This window comes from Patiria miniata, unplaced genomic scaffold (assembly GCF_015706575.1).
Source record: "Patiria miniata isolate m_02_andy unplaced genomic scaffold, ASM1570657v1 HiC_scaffold_9, whole genome shotgun sequence".
NCBI lineage: Eukaryota > Metazoa > Echinodermata > Asteroidea > Valvatida > Asterinidae > Patiria > Patiria miniata.
Window position 1 is genome coordinate 21643552 of NW_024037076.1, and position 19784 is coordinate 21663335.

The window sequence follows — 19784 nt, forward strand, 5'->3', positions numbered from 1 at the left end:
AGGTTGACTCCATGAAGGTCAGTTATTGCAAAAATTATGATATTAAGACCATATACTATAGCTATATTGAATAGCTCTATGGATAAGACATGAATCTGGGACTGAGAAACATTTCCCAATTTTGTTAGGAAAAACTTTCTGGCCATATCTGGCCATCACTTTTCACCCTGTGCACAAACCGTATGAGAATCTCTCCTTGCGAATGAAAAAGAAGCAGAAAGGAAATCAGTAATCCGTCATTAAAAACGGCACGGGCGCCGCCATCTTGCATTATGTCGTGCCCAGTGTAAATTTTCCAGCATATGTACATACAGAAGAGTACGCTTTCATAGTATGAGGTTGCGGTGAACCCTTGATTTAGACTGGTGCCACTATACGCAGATCGCAGCTATAATATAAATTTGAAAGGGTACCCGCCGGTGTTTTTTTAGGAGAAAGTTTATTATTTAGCAAGTAGTCATACTCATAGGTCTACATGTCACAGAGCTAGTAGAAAGAACACTATTTTTACATCAGAAAAACTATAATTGTTCAAAATGCCACCTCCACAAAAAGACAGATGTATAGCCGTTATGGGCTTCAGATCTGTTGGTAAGTACTAAAAAACATGATCATCGTTGGGTGCAAACTAGCCCGACTGCGTCTGGCCGTACAGTACTATCGCTAGCCCCATAAATGTGGCCTATTTACTGGACTGCCTCCGTAAACATAGGCCACACATCCACATGTACAAAAATCGTGTCGACTTTGCCAAATTTTGATTTTCACATTTAGGCTTAGTTTGTAGGGTTTTTTTTGCTTTAGAAGCATACTCACCCTCTTTATAGGCTAATCAGAAAGTGCTGCCTTTTTCAGATGTCTAATTTTTGTGAAATTTCATGTTGAAATTTTGATACGCAAACGTGTAAAAATGAATCTGGAAATTTCACGAAAAATTAGACATCTGAAAAAGGCAGAACTTTCTGATTAGCCTATAAAGAGGGTGAGTATGCTTCTAAAGCAAAAAAACCCTACAAACTAAGCCTAAATGTGAAAATCAAAATTTGGCAAAGTGGACACGATTTTTGTACATGTGGATGTGTGGCCTATGTTTACGGAGGCAGTCCAGTAAATAGGCCACATTTATGGGGCTATACTATCGCAAGCTCTGTAGTACGGCCAGACGCCCAATGCTTCCACAAAGACTGAATTTTTTCCCCGCTGATGTAGCGATTTTGCTACAGATTTTGATCGAGATTATCTTTTCATCCAGGACACAAATTTCCAAAGTTAAGGTTCTTAGTCGTAGAGCAACTCATACCTTTTCGAAAAAACGTTCTTTGGTCTCAATATTTTCATCCGATCTGGCCAAAAGACGACTTAAGTTTTAGTCATCATCTTCCACAAATATCGTCCTGAAAATGTCCTCCATGCGATTTCAAAATGGCGGCCGTGTTGTAATGTATGCATTATGCGAGCGTGCTTGCGTAAGATAACTTACCTGCCGCCATTATTTAGTTCATGACCTCGTGTTTGTATGGCCAGCCGCGCCGGGCGCCCGACAAACTTCATAAACTATGATGCATATTCATTATCTTGAATCTGAAAAAAGTGGTGATTGGGTATCCGATTTTTTCCGAAATATGGGCACATTTGGTTTGAAAAACCATCATTTTTTGAAATATCCCTGAAACAAACCCTTACACAATGGAACAGCAATAGCCTATATACTGGGTGATTGGCAGACTTTCGAAGTAGATTTAGCAGAATTTTCCATGGTATTAGTATTACGGTCATCCTGCCATGTAAGACTGTTAGTCTGGTATCCACTGGTGGGACTCCTACTGTTTTGCGCATGTGGAACCCGGGGTACCAGAGTGTCATGCCTGTCTTTGATTTTCTGATCATTTTGAAAACATTCATTGTGACAAAGTTGTGCCGTATTTCACTTCGAATTTCTTGACAATGACAGATCCAACACTCGCGTAAATTCACAGGAAGCCTAACAAGTAAGTGATTTACCTATTGACAAAATTATACGTGGTTATATGTAGCGGATCAAAAGTTATAATGATTTCGCTTGTATTTATGCGAGGGAAGCGCGTGGCGTTGTATACAACGCCACGTTCACGGGTCTAGATTAACTCCAGCTGATTTAGCGCTGGAGACAGATTAGCCCCATAAATGTGGCCAATTTACTGGACTACCTCCGTAAATAAAGGCCACACTTCCACCATGTACAAAAACATGTCGAACTTTGTCAAATTTTGATTTTCACATTTAGGCTTAGTTTGTAATTGTAGTTTATTCTAGAGACAGTTGTACGTTGTAAAGTGAGATTTTAAGAGACCTTAAGAAACGGTCTCCACAAAATTACCCTTTTTCCCTCTATTATCCCAACCCAGATTCCATTTACATACCTCATAACCATGCAGCAGTCATTCACAAAGCTAATGATCGACTTCAAACAGAACCAAAAAAAAACTTTAAAAAAGAAAAATGTTGATGATTTCGGTGGCATGTCCATAACAAATGTCCAGTTTCAACAACTGCTTTCCACGACAATGCACCAGACGAAAATTGAACCCACTAGCGGCACCTGAAAGCGGTGTGGTACCTACATCATGCGAACAGATTGTTCGATTGTCATCACGTGATGCATTGCATTTGCATAATTAACCATGCAACATGGATGACAGCCATGAAACTGGACTTTTTTATGAACAAGCCACAAAAAAAGAAGTGGAATTTATAAAAAATAAAATATAAATCCCCCCACCCCGACCAATTTTTTTTTTCAACCTTGAGCGATAAAAACCTTAAAATTAATGTTGATCGGCCTTATGATCGACTTAAAACAGAACAAAAGTTACTAAAATATGAAAAATATTGGTGATTTCCGCCACTTAAAAAAAAACGTCCTGTGCCGCTGTACTGTCATGCATGGCTGTGTTGTGGTATTGTGAGCTTGTACAGATTAGCCAATCGAGGAGTAATCTGATGCTGATCGGCACAAGCAATAACCACAACACCATGACAGCAGCGGCACTGGATTTTTTTTCTTAAGAAGACACCGAAATCATCAATATTTTTCATATTTTAGTAACATTTGTTCTGTTTCAAGTCGATCATTTAGCTTCGTGAATGACTGAGTGCAAACTATGAGGTATGTTCTGGGTTGGGATATCTTGTCATGTTTATGGAAGCTGGGGTTTTTTTAGGGTCTCTTACAATCTCACATTTACAACGTAATTTTGTCTCCAGTGTTACATGTGAGTTCCTGATGAGCACATCAGCTGGAGTTACTAAAGCTAGATTTAGACTACTTCCAGAACTGTAAGGTTTTTACAAACCTTACAGATAGACTAGTTGAAGTTGCTGTGTCAGAAACTTGTCAATTTTTTACGAAATGTTATGCCCCAGTATTTCACAGGCATTATTTTGACATGGTTATGTACCTCTAGGGTGGGTTCAATGTCAAACAAAAGCATGAAATTTGGTTGAGAGCACAGCACCCTCAGTCAACAGCCAACGATGACAGCTGGCCGAGTAAACTCTCTGTGATCTCTGTTTATAGCGAAATTCTGGTAAATTTCACGGGTTTTTTTGACGTTTCAGAGATTTGAACCCATCCCAGAGGTACCTAAGGCCAAAAAAAAAAAAAAAAGTTCTGCTTCCTGTTTCCCTACCTACCTACCCTTTTCTGATAGCCCCCACTAGAATTTTTTGTGGGAAAACTGAGGGAAAGAACCCATAACCATTAAGGCCAAGTAAAAAAAAAAAAAACATGTTTAGCATCCAGAAGGTGCCCATTTTATTGAAGACGGATTTGCCAATAGCTATCCTTCGTTTGATTTCATCTTGGCATCGCCCATCTTCCGTTATCATTTGTCCTAAGTAGATGAAGGAGTCGACCTGTTCCAGTTCTTTCCCGTCAACCTGGATGCAGGTTTTAGACTTCCTCTTACTGATGACCATTGTTTTTGTCTTCTTGACGTTCATTTTAAGCCCGTGTTTTTCGCTTTCTTCTTTGATTTTGTCCACAAAGTTTTGTAGATCCCTTTCTGTTTTTGCCATGAGGACTGCGTCATCTGCATATCGTAGGTTATTCACATTGAATCCTCCCACATTAACCCCTCTGTAATCTTCAATTTCTCTGAAGATCACTTTTGTGTAGATATTGAATAAGCTGGGTGAGAGTACATATCCCTTTCTCACGCCGTTCTTGATTTCAACAGTGGGCGAGAGTGTGTTGCCAATCTGTATTGCTGCTACTTGATCCCAGTACAGGTTTCCAATCAGTCGGATGTCTTTGCCGTCTAAACCGATTGCTTGCAAGCAGTCGATCATTGCTTTGTGGTGAACTTTGTCAAATGCTTTTGCATAGTCAATGAAGCATACATGTACCTCAGTGTCTAGTTCTATGTGTCTTTCGCTTATTGATCTCATATTGATGATTGCTTCCCTTGTTCCGCTAGAAGGTCTAAATCCACATTGCTCCTTCCCAACTTCTCTGTTGATCTTGTTTTTAATACGCTCCAAGATGATCCGGAGTAACATTTTTACCACGTGACTCATCAGACTGATGGTTCTGAAGTCTGTGCAATCCATGGCTTTCATTTTCTTCGGGATTGTCACAAAAATTGATTGTCTGAAGTCTTCTGGGATGTGGCCCGTATTGTACATGTTATTACACAGTTCTGTAAGTGTTTCTAAACTTTCTTTTGCCTTACCATGTCAAACTAATGCCTGTAAAATACTGGGGCCAAACATTTCATGAAAGTAGAGTTTGGAGGTTGGAAAAAATGGACAATTTTCTGCCACAGCAACTTCAATTGATCTATCTGAGTATAGCCCTATATTAGTCTATCACTCAGGCCCCGCACTAGAGTAGACTCTGTGCGTGGGGCCATAAGTACGTTCCCTCAAAAGGTTGGTAATTTGAAGAAAAAAAATTAAATTCATGGAAATCATTCGAACTCATACTCAGAATGCAGGTTCAACCTCTCAATATTTGCCCAAAATGGTGAAATTGATCTCTTATTTAAATTTGTTTGCCAACCGAAGTGGAAGTTCATGACAGGCAGCTGAGTGAAGTATAGGCCTATCTAGTCCGTTCTCTGACCAAAAGAATTCGCTTTCTCAAATGCCACAGAATATACTACAGGTGTTGCGCACACTTGTATAGAAAGAAATGCATACAACAGGTTACTACTTAGTAGTATTTTGTAGCTTTAGGTGAGGTTTGTGTTAACGTATACACATGAAGGGCACCGGGCCTGGATATGGCCGTATCATATCCTGAAAACAAAAGTCACATTTGGGATCAGAACAGCCAGCCAATCACAGTGGAGTGCCTCGATTATTTAAGCTGAGTAGGACATCAAACAGCCATCGGTTCAATGGACTGTTAATTGTTATTACCTGCTAGAATGCGACTTTCTTACCTGTTTTAGCACTTAGACATATATGCGAGTCACGGCAGTTCAGTCGCTGTCATCATTTTACCCCTTAATTTTCCTCCTAAATGAAAAACATGCACTCTTTCTACAAAATTAAGCCTGCTGATATTCAATATGGTATTTTAAGTATAAAATGTTTTGATTTTACTTTTTGCAGGAAAATCATCATTGACTATACGGTTTTTAAATTTGACATTCGTTTAAATTGTCCTTTACTTTTTGCAGGGAAATCATCATTGACCATACAGTTTGTGGAGAATCAGTTTGTGGATGCCTATGACCCAACCATTGAAAACAGTAAGTTGTACATTTGAAAATGGTAGGGAGTGAATTCATAGGGAGGGGGAGTAAAAAAAAAACCAGCTCTGTCCAAAACATTTTTATTTCATAGAAGTTCATTAAAAATATGGGAATCTTGTTGCTTAAGAAATATTTGAACACATGTCCATGCATCTTCATTTAAAAAAGTTGTATTTTTAAACAATTATCAAACTTACTCAAAAATGAAATAGAAGTCCCCCCCCCCCCTCGGTCCCCCCTCTGGATACGCCACTGGGGTTGCCATTTCTCTCGCTGTAATTTTTGACAGAATGATTGTTAACCGTAACCACCCTAAGCAACATTCATGTTGGAATTTAACCTACATGTAGGAATTGCTCAAGAAAACATCATGAAAGTTACTTGGAGATGGGTAAAATTGAATTTTACTTACGACCTTTAAAATCTGGCATTTTTGTACCTAGGTCTCCTTGTTCAGTCACGTTTGTTTTCAGTTTACATCATGTACTTGCTCGAGAACAAGAATGTAAATTATGTATAACGACGCGAAAATATACCTACCTACATCCGAAGGATTCTACATTAATAATCAGGCTGGCTCAAGTGCATTCCTTATCACCGGTCACTTTACATTTTTTCATAAATGCTAATGAGTCTTTTAAATCAAAAAAATTGTAAACCTTAAAAAGACATCTTGGTCTTTTATTACCTTTCAGTTTTGACCTACTTAGACTGCCACAAAATTTTAAACATTTTCATCCATGTACGAGAACACCAATTTGCACCAGTCCACATTTAGTTTAGATTTTTATGCCCCGCGGCGAAGCCGAAGGGGCATACTGTTTCCGCCTTGTCCTTCCGTGGGTGGGTGTGTGTGTGGGTGTGTCCGTACAAATCTTGTCAGCGCGATAACTTGAGAAATACTTAACATATGAACTTCAAATTTGGTTTGTGTATTGTTCTTGGTAATCCTAAGAACCCTTTTGCATTTGGGGCCGAAAGGTCAAGGATCAAGGTCACAGCGACTAAAACAAAAGAAATTTTGTCAGCGCGATAACTTGAGAAATACTTTACATATGAACTTCAAATTTGGTTTGTGTATTGTTCTTGGTAATCCTAAAAACCCTTTTGCATTTGGGGCCAAAAGGTCAAGGGTCAAGGTCACAGTGACTAAAACAAAAGAAATTTTGTCAGCGCGATAACTTGAGATATACTTTACATATGAACTTCAAATTTGGTTTGTGTATTGTTCTTGGTAATCCTAAGAAACCTATTGCATTTGGGGCCGAGAGGTCAAGGGTCAAGGTCACAGTGGCTAAAACAAAAGAAATTTTGTCAGCGCGATAACTTGAGAATTACTTTACACATATGAACTTCAAATTTGGTTTGTGTATTGTTCTTGGTAATCCTAAGAAGCATATTGCATTTGGGGCCGAAAGGTCAAGGGTCAAGGTCACATTGGCTGAAACAATAGAAATTTTGTCAGCGCGATAACTTGAGAAATACTTTACATATGAACTTCAAATTTGGTTTGTGGATTGTCCTTGGCAATCCTAAGAAGCCTATTGCATTTGGGCCCAAAAGGTCAAGGGTCAAGGTCACAATGGCTAAAACAAAAGAAATTTTGTCAGCGCGATAACTTGAGAAATACTTTACACGTGAACTTCAAATTTGGTTTGTGGATCGTTCTTGGTAATCCAAATAGGCCTATCGCATTGGGGGTCGAAAGGTCAAGGGTCAAGGTCACAGTGGCTGAAACAACAAAAATCTTGTATTTATTCTGAGATCATAGGGATTAGGGATTAATTCATATAAAACCTACAGAAGACACTAATGCTGTCAATGAACGTTCCATGTGACCAAGGTACATGTAAGTTGATGTTAAAAGAGTGGTGTAATGTCATGGGAACAGTCACGGTTGCGGGGCATTTGTGTTTGTAAACACACCTGACTTGTTTGGAAATGAGACATCAATTTTCGGCACGATTTTTCTCTTCCACGTCAGAATATTTATCAATTTCCTTTAATCAATATTCAGTTTTACAAAGGATTGTTTTGGGGGTGATTTTCTTAAGAAACCAATGTACCAAAAATAATTGGAAATTCTATCATTAGACTAATTTTTTCTTTTCAAGGGTTCCGAAAGCGCGCCACGAGGGGTAAACTTTCCGGTTCTAATTTCATCTTGTCATTTATGAAAACTTGGGCTTTTTTTGTTGCAGCATTTGAAAAAATGATCAAACTTGGAACTCAAGAATACAAACTAAAGATCGTAGACACGGCCGGCCAGGATGAGTACTCCATCTTCCCTCAGTCTCTGACCTTCACAATACATGGTTATGTCCTTGTTTATACTGTCACATCGCAAAAAAGGTGATCTTGAATTTATTTGTAAATTTCATAAAAATTTACATTTTTGCTTTGTGTTCTGTCCCTTTCTAACAGGACCACAGGTGCAAATGAATTTCAATGAAACCAATAGAGAGGAGACAATGAGAAGAAATTACAGTTTTAGAGGTGGGAGGAAAAGCCCAGAAGAATATTCTGGGGAAAACCCACGTAATCAGGTAGGGACTGAAAACCCAATCCACAAATTGGCCCAGGTGGGATTCGAACCAAGGTCACAGCGGTGGAAGGCGGGGAAGTACCGCTACGCCAACCTGAATCCCCAAGAGTCACCCATTGTTCAACAGGACCTCTTCCTAACCACCGTCTGATATACATGTATGTGAGCAGTGCAAATTTATGCGACTCCGCACCTGCCAGCCAATTAGAGTCAGCTTTAGAAATTGTGACGTCATCTTGATCAGAAATGTGGACAAAGCTGTTGATTGGTCAATTCAACGGGTTACGGAAAACCCAACAGAAGGTGCCCACTGAATGGTCAGAATCTTGAGGTCAAGACGCAGTCTTGTTTTGCATAATTAATCACCGCATCTGCTCACATATTATAGACTCTTGCTGTGCAAGAGGATATTTCATAGACTACAAATCATGTTGTATACTATTGGAATTTTATACCATGTATTTGAAATTAAATAAGATTCACCATTTATAGAAGTGCAAAGAATCAGCAGACTTGTGGACAACCAGAAAACAAGATTAGATAAAAGAGAACAGGGGAAATTACTTGATGTTTGTGGCAGAATATGAATACATGACTGATTTACAAGTATTTTTCCTTTTCTTCCTCATTCAGTTTTGATGTAGTAAAAATTATATATGAGAAGCTGTTGGATACCACAGGTAATGTCAAGTAAGTAAATGTAGGATGAAGAGAAGATAGACCCATGGGTCTTTCCTGATGCATCGTCTGATAAACAGAGCTGTTAATCAGATTGGGTTTGGTAAAAGTCTTGTGGACTTTCATAGCTGTGCTCCCCTATTCATTTGGGAGGGAATTCTTTGGCTTTTGTGCTTTCGAAACCTATTAGGGCCTAAAGCTTTCAAAAGCAAGTTATGAGAAAATCCAACTCAGGATTGGGTTACTGCTCCTCACTGATGTCTTGTTGAATAGTTAAAATCCAAAATCTCCTACTTATGTATGCAGATGTCTTAATCATTCCACCATCAAGCTTACTGGGGTTAGCCGGTCAGTTTCTGATAGCAGAAACTGCAATCAATAACTACATGTGCATGAAGTATGATGGAATTTTTGAGTTTGAGACATTAAAAAAAAACATATTTTGAATGGCAGAAAGCAAACATTGAAATTATTTTCCCCCTAAGTAATTACATGTATCTAATATTCATTTGATCAGGACACTTGATGTAGAGGCTTTATGAAAGTTATTTAAATTGCTTGGAAAGATCATAGTTTCATGACGACACGAAAAAGCTGTCATACATTGCTCACTTATATAAAACAGTAATTTTTTTTTTCTTCGGTTGAACTTAATGTTTGATAAAAGTTAGCTAGTGTATACTTCCCACGGAAGGAGCACCTTATTAAGGAAACCTCAAGTTCAAAAGTGTTATGTGTAAAATATGCGTTTTTGCATGCGATTGAATGTACATTGTACTCACAAATTACTGACCATTTGACAAAGAGTGAAAGAACTTTTAGCATTGGGAAGAAGGAAAAAAAGATACACAGCATTTTCTGTTACTGTCAGCAATTGTTACTTGGTCCCTTATATTTCATTTTGTTTTTCCTATGATGTTATCTAGTGTTCCCGTTGTTCTTGTTGGCAACAAGAAAGATCTCCATATGGAAAGGTAATGTTTATTGACGATAGTGAGTTAAACTGAGGACCTCTCTGAGTACCTCTATGGGCGAACATTATTGCAATGGTGGTTGCCTCCAGAGGTAAACATGCATGCCTCTGGGGGTAACCATCATTACAATTCGCCCTTTTCACACTTCCGCCATGGCATGCACAACCTCGATCTGGCAACTTTACACAATAAATATAGCCAGTTCAGTGATTCCCGTGTCGGGGTTCAGATCACTGGACCGGCTATTTTTATTGTGTACAGTTGCCAGATCGAGGCTCTGCATGCCCAATGGCGGAGCGTGAAAAGAGCGAATAATGGTCGCCGATAGATGTACTGGAGACAACCCCCCCCCCCTGCCCCCCCCCCCAAAAAAAACCTTCTTGTTCCGTGGTTGTGGGGACTACATAGGAGTTGTCCCATGGTACTATGGGGACCGAAGCACTGTGGGACAGCAGAAAGTCCCACAACTCGGTCCTAATTACCCTAACAATGAAAAACTTCCCCATAATGTTACAGCCCGCCCACACACACACAACGCACAAATACGTTACACTGCTTCCCAACAGCTTCCCACCAAGGTAGAAAGTAACTTTTTGATATCAAATTCAAGATATCTCAAAATGCATTTCAAGATATCGCAAAATCCATTAAAAAATATCTTGAAATTTAATTCAAGATATCTGGTAATCATTCCTTTTTTTTATGTCAGTTTGAATTAAATACTTTCTCCCTATCACTGTCCAAAATAATGTTGGCCATAATTCATACTTGCAAAATAATTTTCAAAGCTGTGTGTTTGTAACAGGGTTATATCCACCGCAGAAGGGAGGGAATTAGCCAACTCATGGAATGCTAACTTCATTGAGTCTTCAGCAAAGCAGAACGAGGTGAGTAAAGAACCATGTCTAACCGAGTTGAAATGGACATTTGATTTGTTTAGTTATCCAGTTTACTCATGAGATAAGATTGGTCATGAAACATTTGATTGAATGCTGCATATTGTATATCCCCCCCCACCGATGGACAATGGCCTGGTACCTTCAAACCTTTTGTGCTCAAATTGTTCATCAAACTCCACCTAACGGTAGCTCCCAGACTAATAACACATCCCTGTTACGCTTTATAGGAAGATACACCAAGATATCGGACCTACATGTATTAGCTTATTTGAGGTATGGCTGACACAATAGGAGGGTGCTGTTTGATTTGTTTACAGTCTCTTGTGTTTTACTCAAACCAAACAGTGCCCTCCTATTGTGTCCATCATACCTCAAATAGGCTAATTGGCATAGTGGCATGGTTTATCAAATTGTGATTTGAGATATGCTGGACTGACCTGGGTTATCTATAGACCAACACCGCGTTCCCACTTGAATTGGAAAAAGGTGGATCAAGATCCGGCATTTTGGTGTGATCGTTATCTTACCGCAACGAAACCGCAAGTCGCGTTCCCACTTATGCTTGATCCACCTTTTCGTACGGAAATGTTGGGTACGAAAGGTCACTGAGTTCGGAATGGACCGATCCAGTAAGCACCGCCCCATGGTATTCTGACCAATCACAGCCGTGATTTATGTCCGACATGCGTGCACAAAAGTCCGACATGCGTGCGCGCGCGTATGATGCGCGCGGCAGGAAAATGCAGCGTGGCATTGGAGAGGAGCACGTGTTAATTTGCCCACGTGCGCACTGGGCGGGGCTGACTGGATCGGTCCATTACGCGCGCTCTGTGGGAGTGCCATTGTTGCATGGTTGCATGCTAGGCCAGGATGGGTCAGTTTTCAAACAGCACTATCAGAATTTACAGACAAAAATTACGCGAATTCACCAACATAAATCACGGATCCGTAGAGGATCCGTGCGTGCATAAATTAACAGGTGAAATCCAACAGAGCCGCTCATTGTGTGACATGACGGCAGAAACCAATGCATCGATAAGGGATTCCCTGGTTCTGAAGCTTCTCATTGGTTAGAAACGGTCACATGATGTACTACGACATCATTTTCCAATTTTCTATAATCAATACTTCAGATTTGTCACCTCCGTACGTACCGCGTTACCGGCACTATTCTCATCGCATACTCGTAAGCTTTTCCATGATTCTGTGCCAAAGTGAAGTCTTTTGGTGAGTGCGGACTCAGAGTCATTTATGGATGGAAAAATAAGTAAAATTTCAGGAATGAAAAAGGTTTAGTAATGGACGAACACGCAACAAAAATAAGGCCTATAGTGTAGTTTTAGGATACCACGTGCGCTTTTGCATGCGCGGTGCTAGCCCGTAGTTCAGCGGTTGTTTATTGTGCATGTTGTATACGCTGGAAATGTTCACATGAGCTACACGCCTGAAAACGTGTTTCTTCGTTCATGAGACCGCATTATTTTCGCGCCACTCGTGCACTGGGCGGATGTTAACAGGTCAAATTGCCGGATCAGATCCACCTTTTGCGTTCCCACCTGATCGTGATCCGGCAATTGCCGGATCTGATCCACCAATTGGGGGATCTGTATCCTGGTCCAGAGGTGGATCAGAAAAGGTGGATCTGATCCTGATCCACCTTATAACGGTTAGCGTTCCCACTACACACAATTGCCGGATCTGATCCACCAATTGGGGGATCTGATCCGGCAATTTGGCAAAAGGTGGATCAGATCCACCAATTGGTGGATCAAGTGGGAACGGGGTCCAAGATGCATTGCCGATTATCTTGCAGTTTGTTGACACATATCACAGATCTAAATAAATTGTTCTTTAAACTACTCAGGAAGCTGTTGGGAAGCTCACATATAAAATCCACCGTTGATCCGTGACCCAAAACGGTGCTAAAATGATGATTTTAAGTTCAGGTTTTTTCTGTTTCGGCGCTAAAAATACCGAGTGAAGAATTACGTCATTATTTTCCAACGACCAATCAGCGAGGCCCTTCTATCGTGGTGCGGTGAATGGACCAATAGCGGGCGCTGTAAGTAAGAGCATGCGCGGTAAGCACTACTAGACAGCAAGATGGCGGCCGCCATGAGTTCCTCGGACGACGGCGATTCGGACGAAACGAAGTGCATTATGCATGTTTCGAATGCCGAATCGAGCGTTTTATCGTTCTCCGAGACAAGCTGGATAAAATTACACGCGCAGAAATCGTGGAAAAAGCGGAGAAGTTCATCGGCATGCACGTGCACCACTGACATGACTGATGCAGCACTCTCGTGGAAGGAGATGTGTACCGGAATCATCGGCCTACGTTAGTTCGTATTATTATTCTTGCCTTGAACCTAATTGTAAGAAGCCGTTGGATTCGGAATATTTCAGAATATTTTTTCTACAACCTAGATTCGTATGATGTGTGATTTGTTTTGTAAAATATGTTACTAGTACTACTAGTAGACCATCTGACCGTCCATTGTTGACATCATGATCATGGCAAGTTAGGAAAAGCCACAGATCAAAGATTTTTTTCCCCCTCACTCAGATGTAGGATTTTAAGACAAGGAAGAGACTCTTATTACATTGCACAACGGAACATTTTATATTGAGTAGGCCTATGCTTCCTGAACTTGGCGACTGTGTATAGAACGGCCGGTTCCCTTGATTTAAAATAAGGAGAACAAAATCCACTTTGACTTTATACTTGGCATCATTGGGGACTGTGTAGTATGTTGTGGGTCTACCATTCAATTAATTTATAATTATCTAAGTACCAAGTCGTTAAAACCAACATTTTGCCATTCTTTAAGCTGTCAGCCCATAGCGTCCTCATTTCAAGTGTACTTTTATTTCCTTGCTATTTTTTTTTCTACATAGTATAATATAATAAAAAAATAATGAGAACCTGCCCACTTCTCTTAATGTCAAGCCCTCACTGTCAATATATTTAGATTTTAGATTTTCACTTTTTTTTCCATTTTTAAATTTTTTTCCCTGATCACTACATGTGAAGAATAGTATACAAAAAATAAAATGTTTGTACCTGAAGGTGCCATGGTGTAAATATTTTCCTAAGTTAGATGATAGAATGTTCCATTCTACGAGGTGAAGCTGAGTTGAATGGAACATTTCTCTTTGACCCATAATCCTCCAATCAACTGACAAAGATTTACATTTTGAAATAATTGAAATGAGAGTAATGAGTGATATTGTAAAAACATTTTCTCAATTACAGGCATTTGGATACCATCAACACATTCAGCAGTGCTACAAACGTCTGTCATGTTTCCATGATAGACCGTGCAGAAAGACTTGCAAAGAAACAACAACATGAAAGTCAAGGTATTTTTGCCTTTTTTTTCCTATGGAGTCACATGAGCACACTCACTTGAAAAATATAACATGTCTAAAGCAGGGGCTGGTTGGAGATAGAGCCTTCCTCTACACAACTTTAGTTTGAGTCAAGGTTTCATAATTTTGTAGCTAAATCAAATTGGAAATACTTGCAAACATATACAAGCCCTACTTTAGAATTGACAATCTCTAGGAATTTGTTTCTCGTACAGTTTAAAAAAAAACATTCCATTCATTGCTAATGTTTATTTCTCAAGTTAAAACATGCAGTGCCTGTTAAACAATAAGACAATGCAATTTGCAATTAAAAACTGCTCATTTAAGAAAGGGATTTTTCTCGTAATTTGACAACTTGCAGATACAGCATGTTCCAGATGGGAACTGTGATGGAGTCAATGATGCCGCCAAACAAGGATGCCACGTCCTGAAGTGCTGTCTCCACACAGAAGAGGTTGGAAAGTCATCGGCGATGACATCAGTATCCACTGGATGGATCTTCCCCCTGCCCCAGACAGTGTCATGGAATTTGCCCATTGCTCATGTAAAAAAGTCAATGCACAAAAGGCCAGTGTAGCTGTCTTGAAAAAAACTGCCATGCACAGACTTGTGCAAGTGCACCAACTGTGAAAACATTCCAAGTGAAGGGCAGCGCACTTCACCCAAAAAGGATTCAGATATCGAGGACTGACCATCACGTACATGTACATGTATGTCTATCTAAATAAGGAATAGGATTGTCACTTCAGAAAGTTTGAATCACACAGTCTGCTTCCCATCCACTTAAATATTTCCAAATATGAATCAACAGGACTTATGTTTAACTAACTTACATTGTTATGGATGTACACAACTAAAAAAACACCAAAGTTCAGTCTTACGGTTGAAATGGACACCGTTGACTTTGTTGCAGGATTTTTCCACTTGCAGTTTCAGCAAGGGGATGGGAAATAATCTTACTATGTGTTTTCCTTTTTGACAATCCTTTTTCTTTTTAAGCGCTGACCGTGAAGCCAAAGAAGATTTTTTGTGGTAATTTGTAAGGGCTTAAAAACAGTTTATTCCTCTTCAGTAATGTTCATGCTTACAGTCTTATTTGTTGTTGATCAAATAGACTCTATAAAGACATCCTTGAGAGCTTTCTGTTACTGTAATTCCTATTTTTTTTTTTTAGGGGGGGTGCAAAAGATTGTCCTCCAAGATGCTATGCAAAAGGCCCAAAAGGCTCTAGGTTGATGCCTTCGTGCAAAGAGAAATGTTTCACATTTTATATTAGAGGTATTCACCAATCCTTTTATACATTGTACCATGTTCTCAACAGCAGTTATGGTTTCTTTGAAGGTTGATGACATGTTTCGTGTTCTCCTTCGACCCTTCAAATGATTTGAAAATTATACAACGGAACTCGCTGTAGATAATGGATGTAGTTTCCAGATGCCATTGGATTCGCCATTGAAAATTCATGTCTGTTCACCATTTTTGCAATGACTAACCTTTGTTGAGATGATATGAAGAAAAAAGGGGTGCCAGGTTACAACAGTCTTTCCCGGAACATGTTTAATATGTAAGACAGTTGAAAAATTAAAAGTACATGTAATTGCAGTTTATTTTAATCCTCAAAAATATTGGCTCCACCAGAGACGCAAACCGCAAGCACTGTATTATAATTTTTGCCAATCACAGTAATTATTTCTCAAGTCTTTTTATTTACTGTTTACCGTTTTGTTTTTTGTATGAATAAATATCGTCAAAGGCTGAAGTTATAAAGCCCTGTGGTCATGTTTATTTTTTCATTGAGACTAAATTCATTCGTATTTGTGTCGGACACTATGTTGAATGTTATTACATCATGAATCAGAAATACTTTGTAATTTTAACCAAAAAAAAAATTATACACCACACATGTAATTTAATAATCAATTATACCCTATTAAGAAGATCAGAAAAGAGCAATACATGTACATGTATTCTAAATGAAAATAAAAACAAAAGGAGTAAACATTTGCACTGAGGCTGGGAAAGGGCTTGTAACATCTTCCTTGATTTTCAATGGGATGGAAAATTTGATATTTAAATTAATTATTGGAGCATTAAAAGTCACCCCAAGTTCCTTTTTATTGAGTCTTGGTTCTGTAGAGACCCTTTTTAGCAAGCAACAGCAATAAAACAATCTTTCCCATTGAAAATGTGCACAGTTTTCCCAATCCTGGTCAATAGAGGGCGCCCTGTTTTGAACCGCTGATTAAAATGCAAATATTTAAATGATTGGTCACTTTGGGATTGTGGATTTTGGTTTTTCGTGATCCATATGGTCTCAGCTAATAACCTGCAAAAATTCACTTAGTTCTGAGAGGTGCGCCAAGAAAATCACTTTCTCTAAGCACATTTTGCAGCCATGCCCCGTGGTCTACTATACACTTTGCACAAATGGTGCTTTTCCCAACATGCTGACAAAGGTAACCATGAAAGTGCCTTAATTCAGTGATTTGTGTTCTTGGGTGGGCATTAAGATTAATCTGGCCGAATGGTTGTGCAATTTAATAAGCTTGTCAGAGTAGAAGTGTGCACAACTTGTCCTGTTAACATTATAGTAGTCAAACAAGGGGCAAGATCATGGCACCAATTAACATGTTAAACGTTGAATTGGGAAGGTAGGGTTTAGCAGATCGATGAAGAAACCCCATTTTCATAGATATTTTCTTGGCAACATAATCAGTGTGATCGGACCAAGAAATATTCTCATCAAGAAAAATCCCAAGATACTTATACAAATGAACTTGTTCGATGGGATTTGCACCCGAGAAAAGGCAGGTATCCTTGGACGAGAACAAATATGAAATTAGTTTTACTCACATTTAGTGTAGGTTTATGGTTCATCAACCAATGAGTTACTGGACAAAGACCATTCACCGTATCAGATTCAATGCCATCAGGGTTTGTGCCTTCAAACTTTATCATGGTGGTGTTGGCATACATGTTCACTTTTGTTCCAGAAATCGATGCTACACATGAATGTGGGATATTAATAAAAGTGATAAAAAGAAGCCAGCCAAGAATTGACCCTTGTGGAATCCCTACATCGGATTAGCAAAACAGAGGTTATGCCATGAACCTTTGTGGCTTGTTTTGTACCTGAAAGTCATACTGGAGTCACCTTGGCCATCTTCCAGCCCTTCAAAGCCATAGCATCTTCGCATGAGCGTCAGGCGTTGTCGGCAATGCATTCGTATGTCACCCAAGTGGTCCCCTAACTCTCCCTTTCTTACCGTTGAGGAGGTACTTGTGCATGGGGCCCATTGTGCATTGTGGTTCCTTTGTCAATTGCTAAAATATTTCTGGATTTTTTTTTTATTTCAGAGTGTAGTGGACATCTTCAAGACATTATTACAGATTATCGAGAAGAAAGATGGAGGTACACAAAAGAAAGACAACGATTGTGTTCTTCTGTGACCATGTCTTTACAAAAGTACCTCATCTACCAGCAATAAAAGGTGCACTGTCATATTTTTAATCTTGTATTACTACTAGTTGTATCAGTAAAAAAAACAGCTTTTGACCAATCATGAGCTGTCCTACATTTTTAACTGTTCCAACACTATATTAGAGGCTAGTAGTGAAATGAATTGGGTTTGTATAAATGAAATCGCGTAAATGCTTCATGTAAGAATATAAAAAAAACATAAGAGGCAGCGCACACACTTGAAACAATTGGAGTGAAAGCATCAGCTCCATTTCAAACCTGTGATATGTGATACTTGTGATATTTGAATAGTTCACCTCTACATTAAAACAAAGGTCCAAGGAAATGACGTAATGTTTAACACGGATGTAAATGTACAGTATATGCAGGCCTTCATTGACATGTAATCCAATAATGTAACAGGTCTTCCAAAATAGTCTCAGGCCTGAACAGGCAAAGTAGTGACTCCATCCTAATGAGTGCCCGAATTGCAAAATGGGACCAAGCATTGGTCAGCTTTCACAGTGCATTTTCTTATTTAATTACATACTACTTCTGACTTTGCCCTAAGCACACCCCTGGGCCTGCCTTTTGTTGTGAAATAATAACAACATCATTAATTTTATTCTTTTCTTTACCCTTAAAGGAAAACTTTCGTCTGGAATGCTTCAAATAACAGTTTGAATCCTAAAAAAGTAGAAAATAAACTTTCACACATTGCAAATGTGCAGTTTTCATGTAGTTGTCGCTCAAAGGAATTCATGGGTTTAAGATTTTGCTCCTCAATAATCGAAACTGTTAGAAATGCTAGTCATCACTTGAGTCCCACATGTTCTTTTGAAAACGTAAATAAATGTATGTGCGCTAGGATCGCCATGATCATAACTCTGAAACTAGAGTGAGACCTGATATTCCACAGAGAAATGTCACACATTTTTGTGGCACCAGCCTTTCGTCAAAAGTTTTGCTCAAAAATGTGATGGCTTCATTTGAATTCACTTCTGGAAATGGGTATAGACAAAGCAAAACTCGATGCCCATCAGAATTAAACAAATGGGAGTTTTCCAACATTTTCTTCCTTAGTGTAAGATATTATGCATATTTTCTGCAACCCAGACCTTTGAAATATGTCTTGTAAAGAATGTGACGCAAAATATTGCCAATCTCCAGACGAAAGTGCACCTTTAGAATTACTAATACATATGTGTAGTAATGCTTTAATCACTGTTTTTGAGAAATGTATAACCGATAGAATTGTTGAATAATGAAAGCCGGACGTTTTGCTCCAAAAGGTAACACCATAGCCCGAGAATGATCACCAACAAATACCCAAATTGTTTCTAGGTTTAATTTTGTGACTTGAGTAGGCAGTTAAGTTCAAAGATTTATATTTTAGCTTTGAATGTTGACGTGCATTGAAAGCAAATGCATATTTATGTTTACATCTCCCATCCAAGAAGTATGTGATTGGCTGTGTATGAACAACTTTGACTCAAAAATGTATCTGTAATTATATTTATGGTAGACTTGGAACATAGGCCTAATTGTTTTGTAATTATTTGGTTTGACGTTTTCCATATTTTGAGGGATGTTGGATGATTTGCTGTTTATTGCTGCATTTCTAACAAAACCTTTTGAAAGTTGAATGCCGTTTAAAAAGAAAAGAGAGAACATAGTCCAGGTTATAAATGGAATTGTTGGAGTAGGTCATGATTATCTCAGATGACGTCGAAAGCGCTACGCACAATAAGAAACTTGAACATTGAATAGTCTGAACTTGTTACGGACATAATACATATTTCATAAGAAGCAATTTCATTTTTTTTTAAGAAATTACACTAGTAAATGTACGATAATAATAGAAGTATAACAATAAACAATGAAGGTTAATCATTGATGACTTATTTCCTTGAAATTGGCACTTGGTCTCAAGAAAAATGGTACAAATAAAGAAAATGAGGAAATAGTGAATGAGAAATATGGTCTTTCCCACACAAGTATTGTAAGGCTGTGTGTGTCCACATAGTGCAGGACAAGGGTGCTATATATGTGGACTTGTGTAACCTGGGGAAAAATGACACGCTGTATGGGGGAACTCGCACTAAATAGACTCTA

The 19784-nt window shown here is 38.9% G+C and overlaps 1 protein-coding gene and 1 long non-coding RNA gene across 2 annotated transcripts; both read left to right on the forward strand.

The window, feature by feature from the left end:
• Nucleotides 1–288: 288 nt before the first annotated feature.
• LOC119720429 (GTP-binding protein Rheb-like) lies at nt 289–19566 on the forward strand. Its single transcript, XM_038190093.1, has 7 exons — nt 289–591; nt 5667–5738; nt 7943–8093; nt 8920–8976; nt 9891–9938; nt 10744–10825; nt 17567–19566. The coding sequence occupies exons 1-7, from the start codon at nt 537–539 to the stop codon at nt 17657–17659; spliced, it is 558 nt and encodes a 185-aa protein (XP_038046021.1). The 5' UTR covers nt 289–536; the 3' UTR covers nt 17660–19566.
• On the forward strand, nt 12918–15976 carry LOC119720430. The gene is made up of 2 exons (XR_005270091.1): nt 12918–14200; nt 14571–15976. It is a non-coding gene; the product is annotated as an uncharacterized LOC119720430 (long non-coding RNA).
• Nucleotides 19567–19784: the final 218 nt, after the last annotated feature.

Bases quoted from the DNA above. Each gene is read 5' to 3' on its own strand.
- LOC119720429 (XM_038190093.1), top strand. From the start codon at position 537: ATGCCACCTCCACAAAAAGACAGATGTATAGCCGTTATGGGCTTCAGA. The intron at 5,739-7,942 runs GTAAGTTGTACA...TTTTTGTTGCAG, and splicing joins TGACCCAACCATTGAAAACA to CATTTGAAAAAATGATCAAA. The intron at 8,094-8,919 runs GTGATCTTGAAT...TTCCTCATTCAG, and splicing joins ACTGTCACATCGCAAAAAAG to TTTTGATGTAGTAAAAATTA.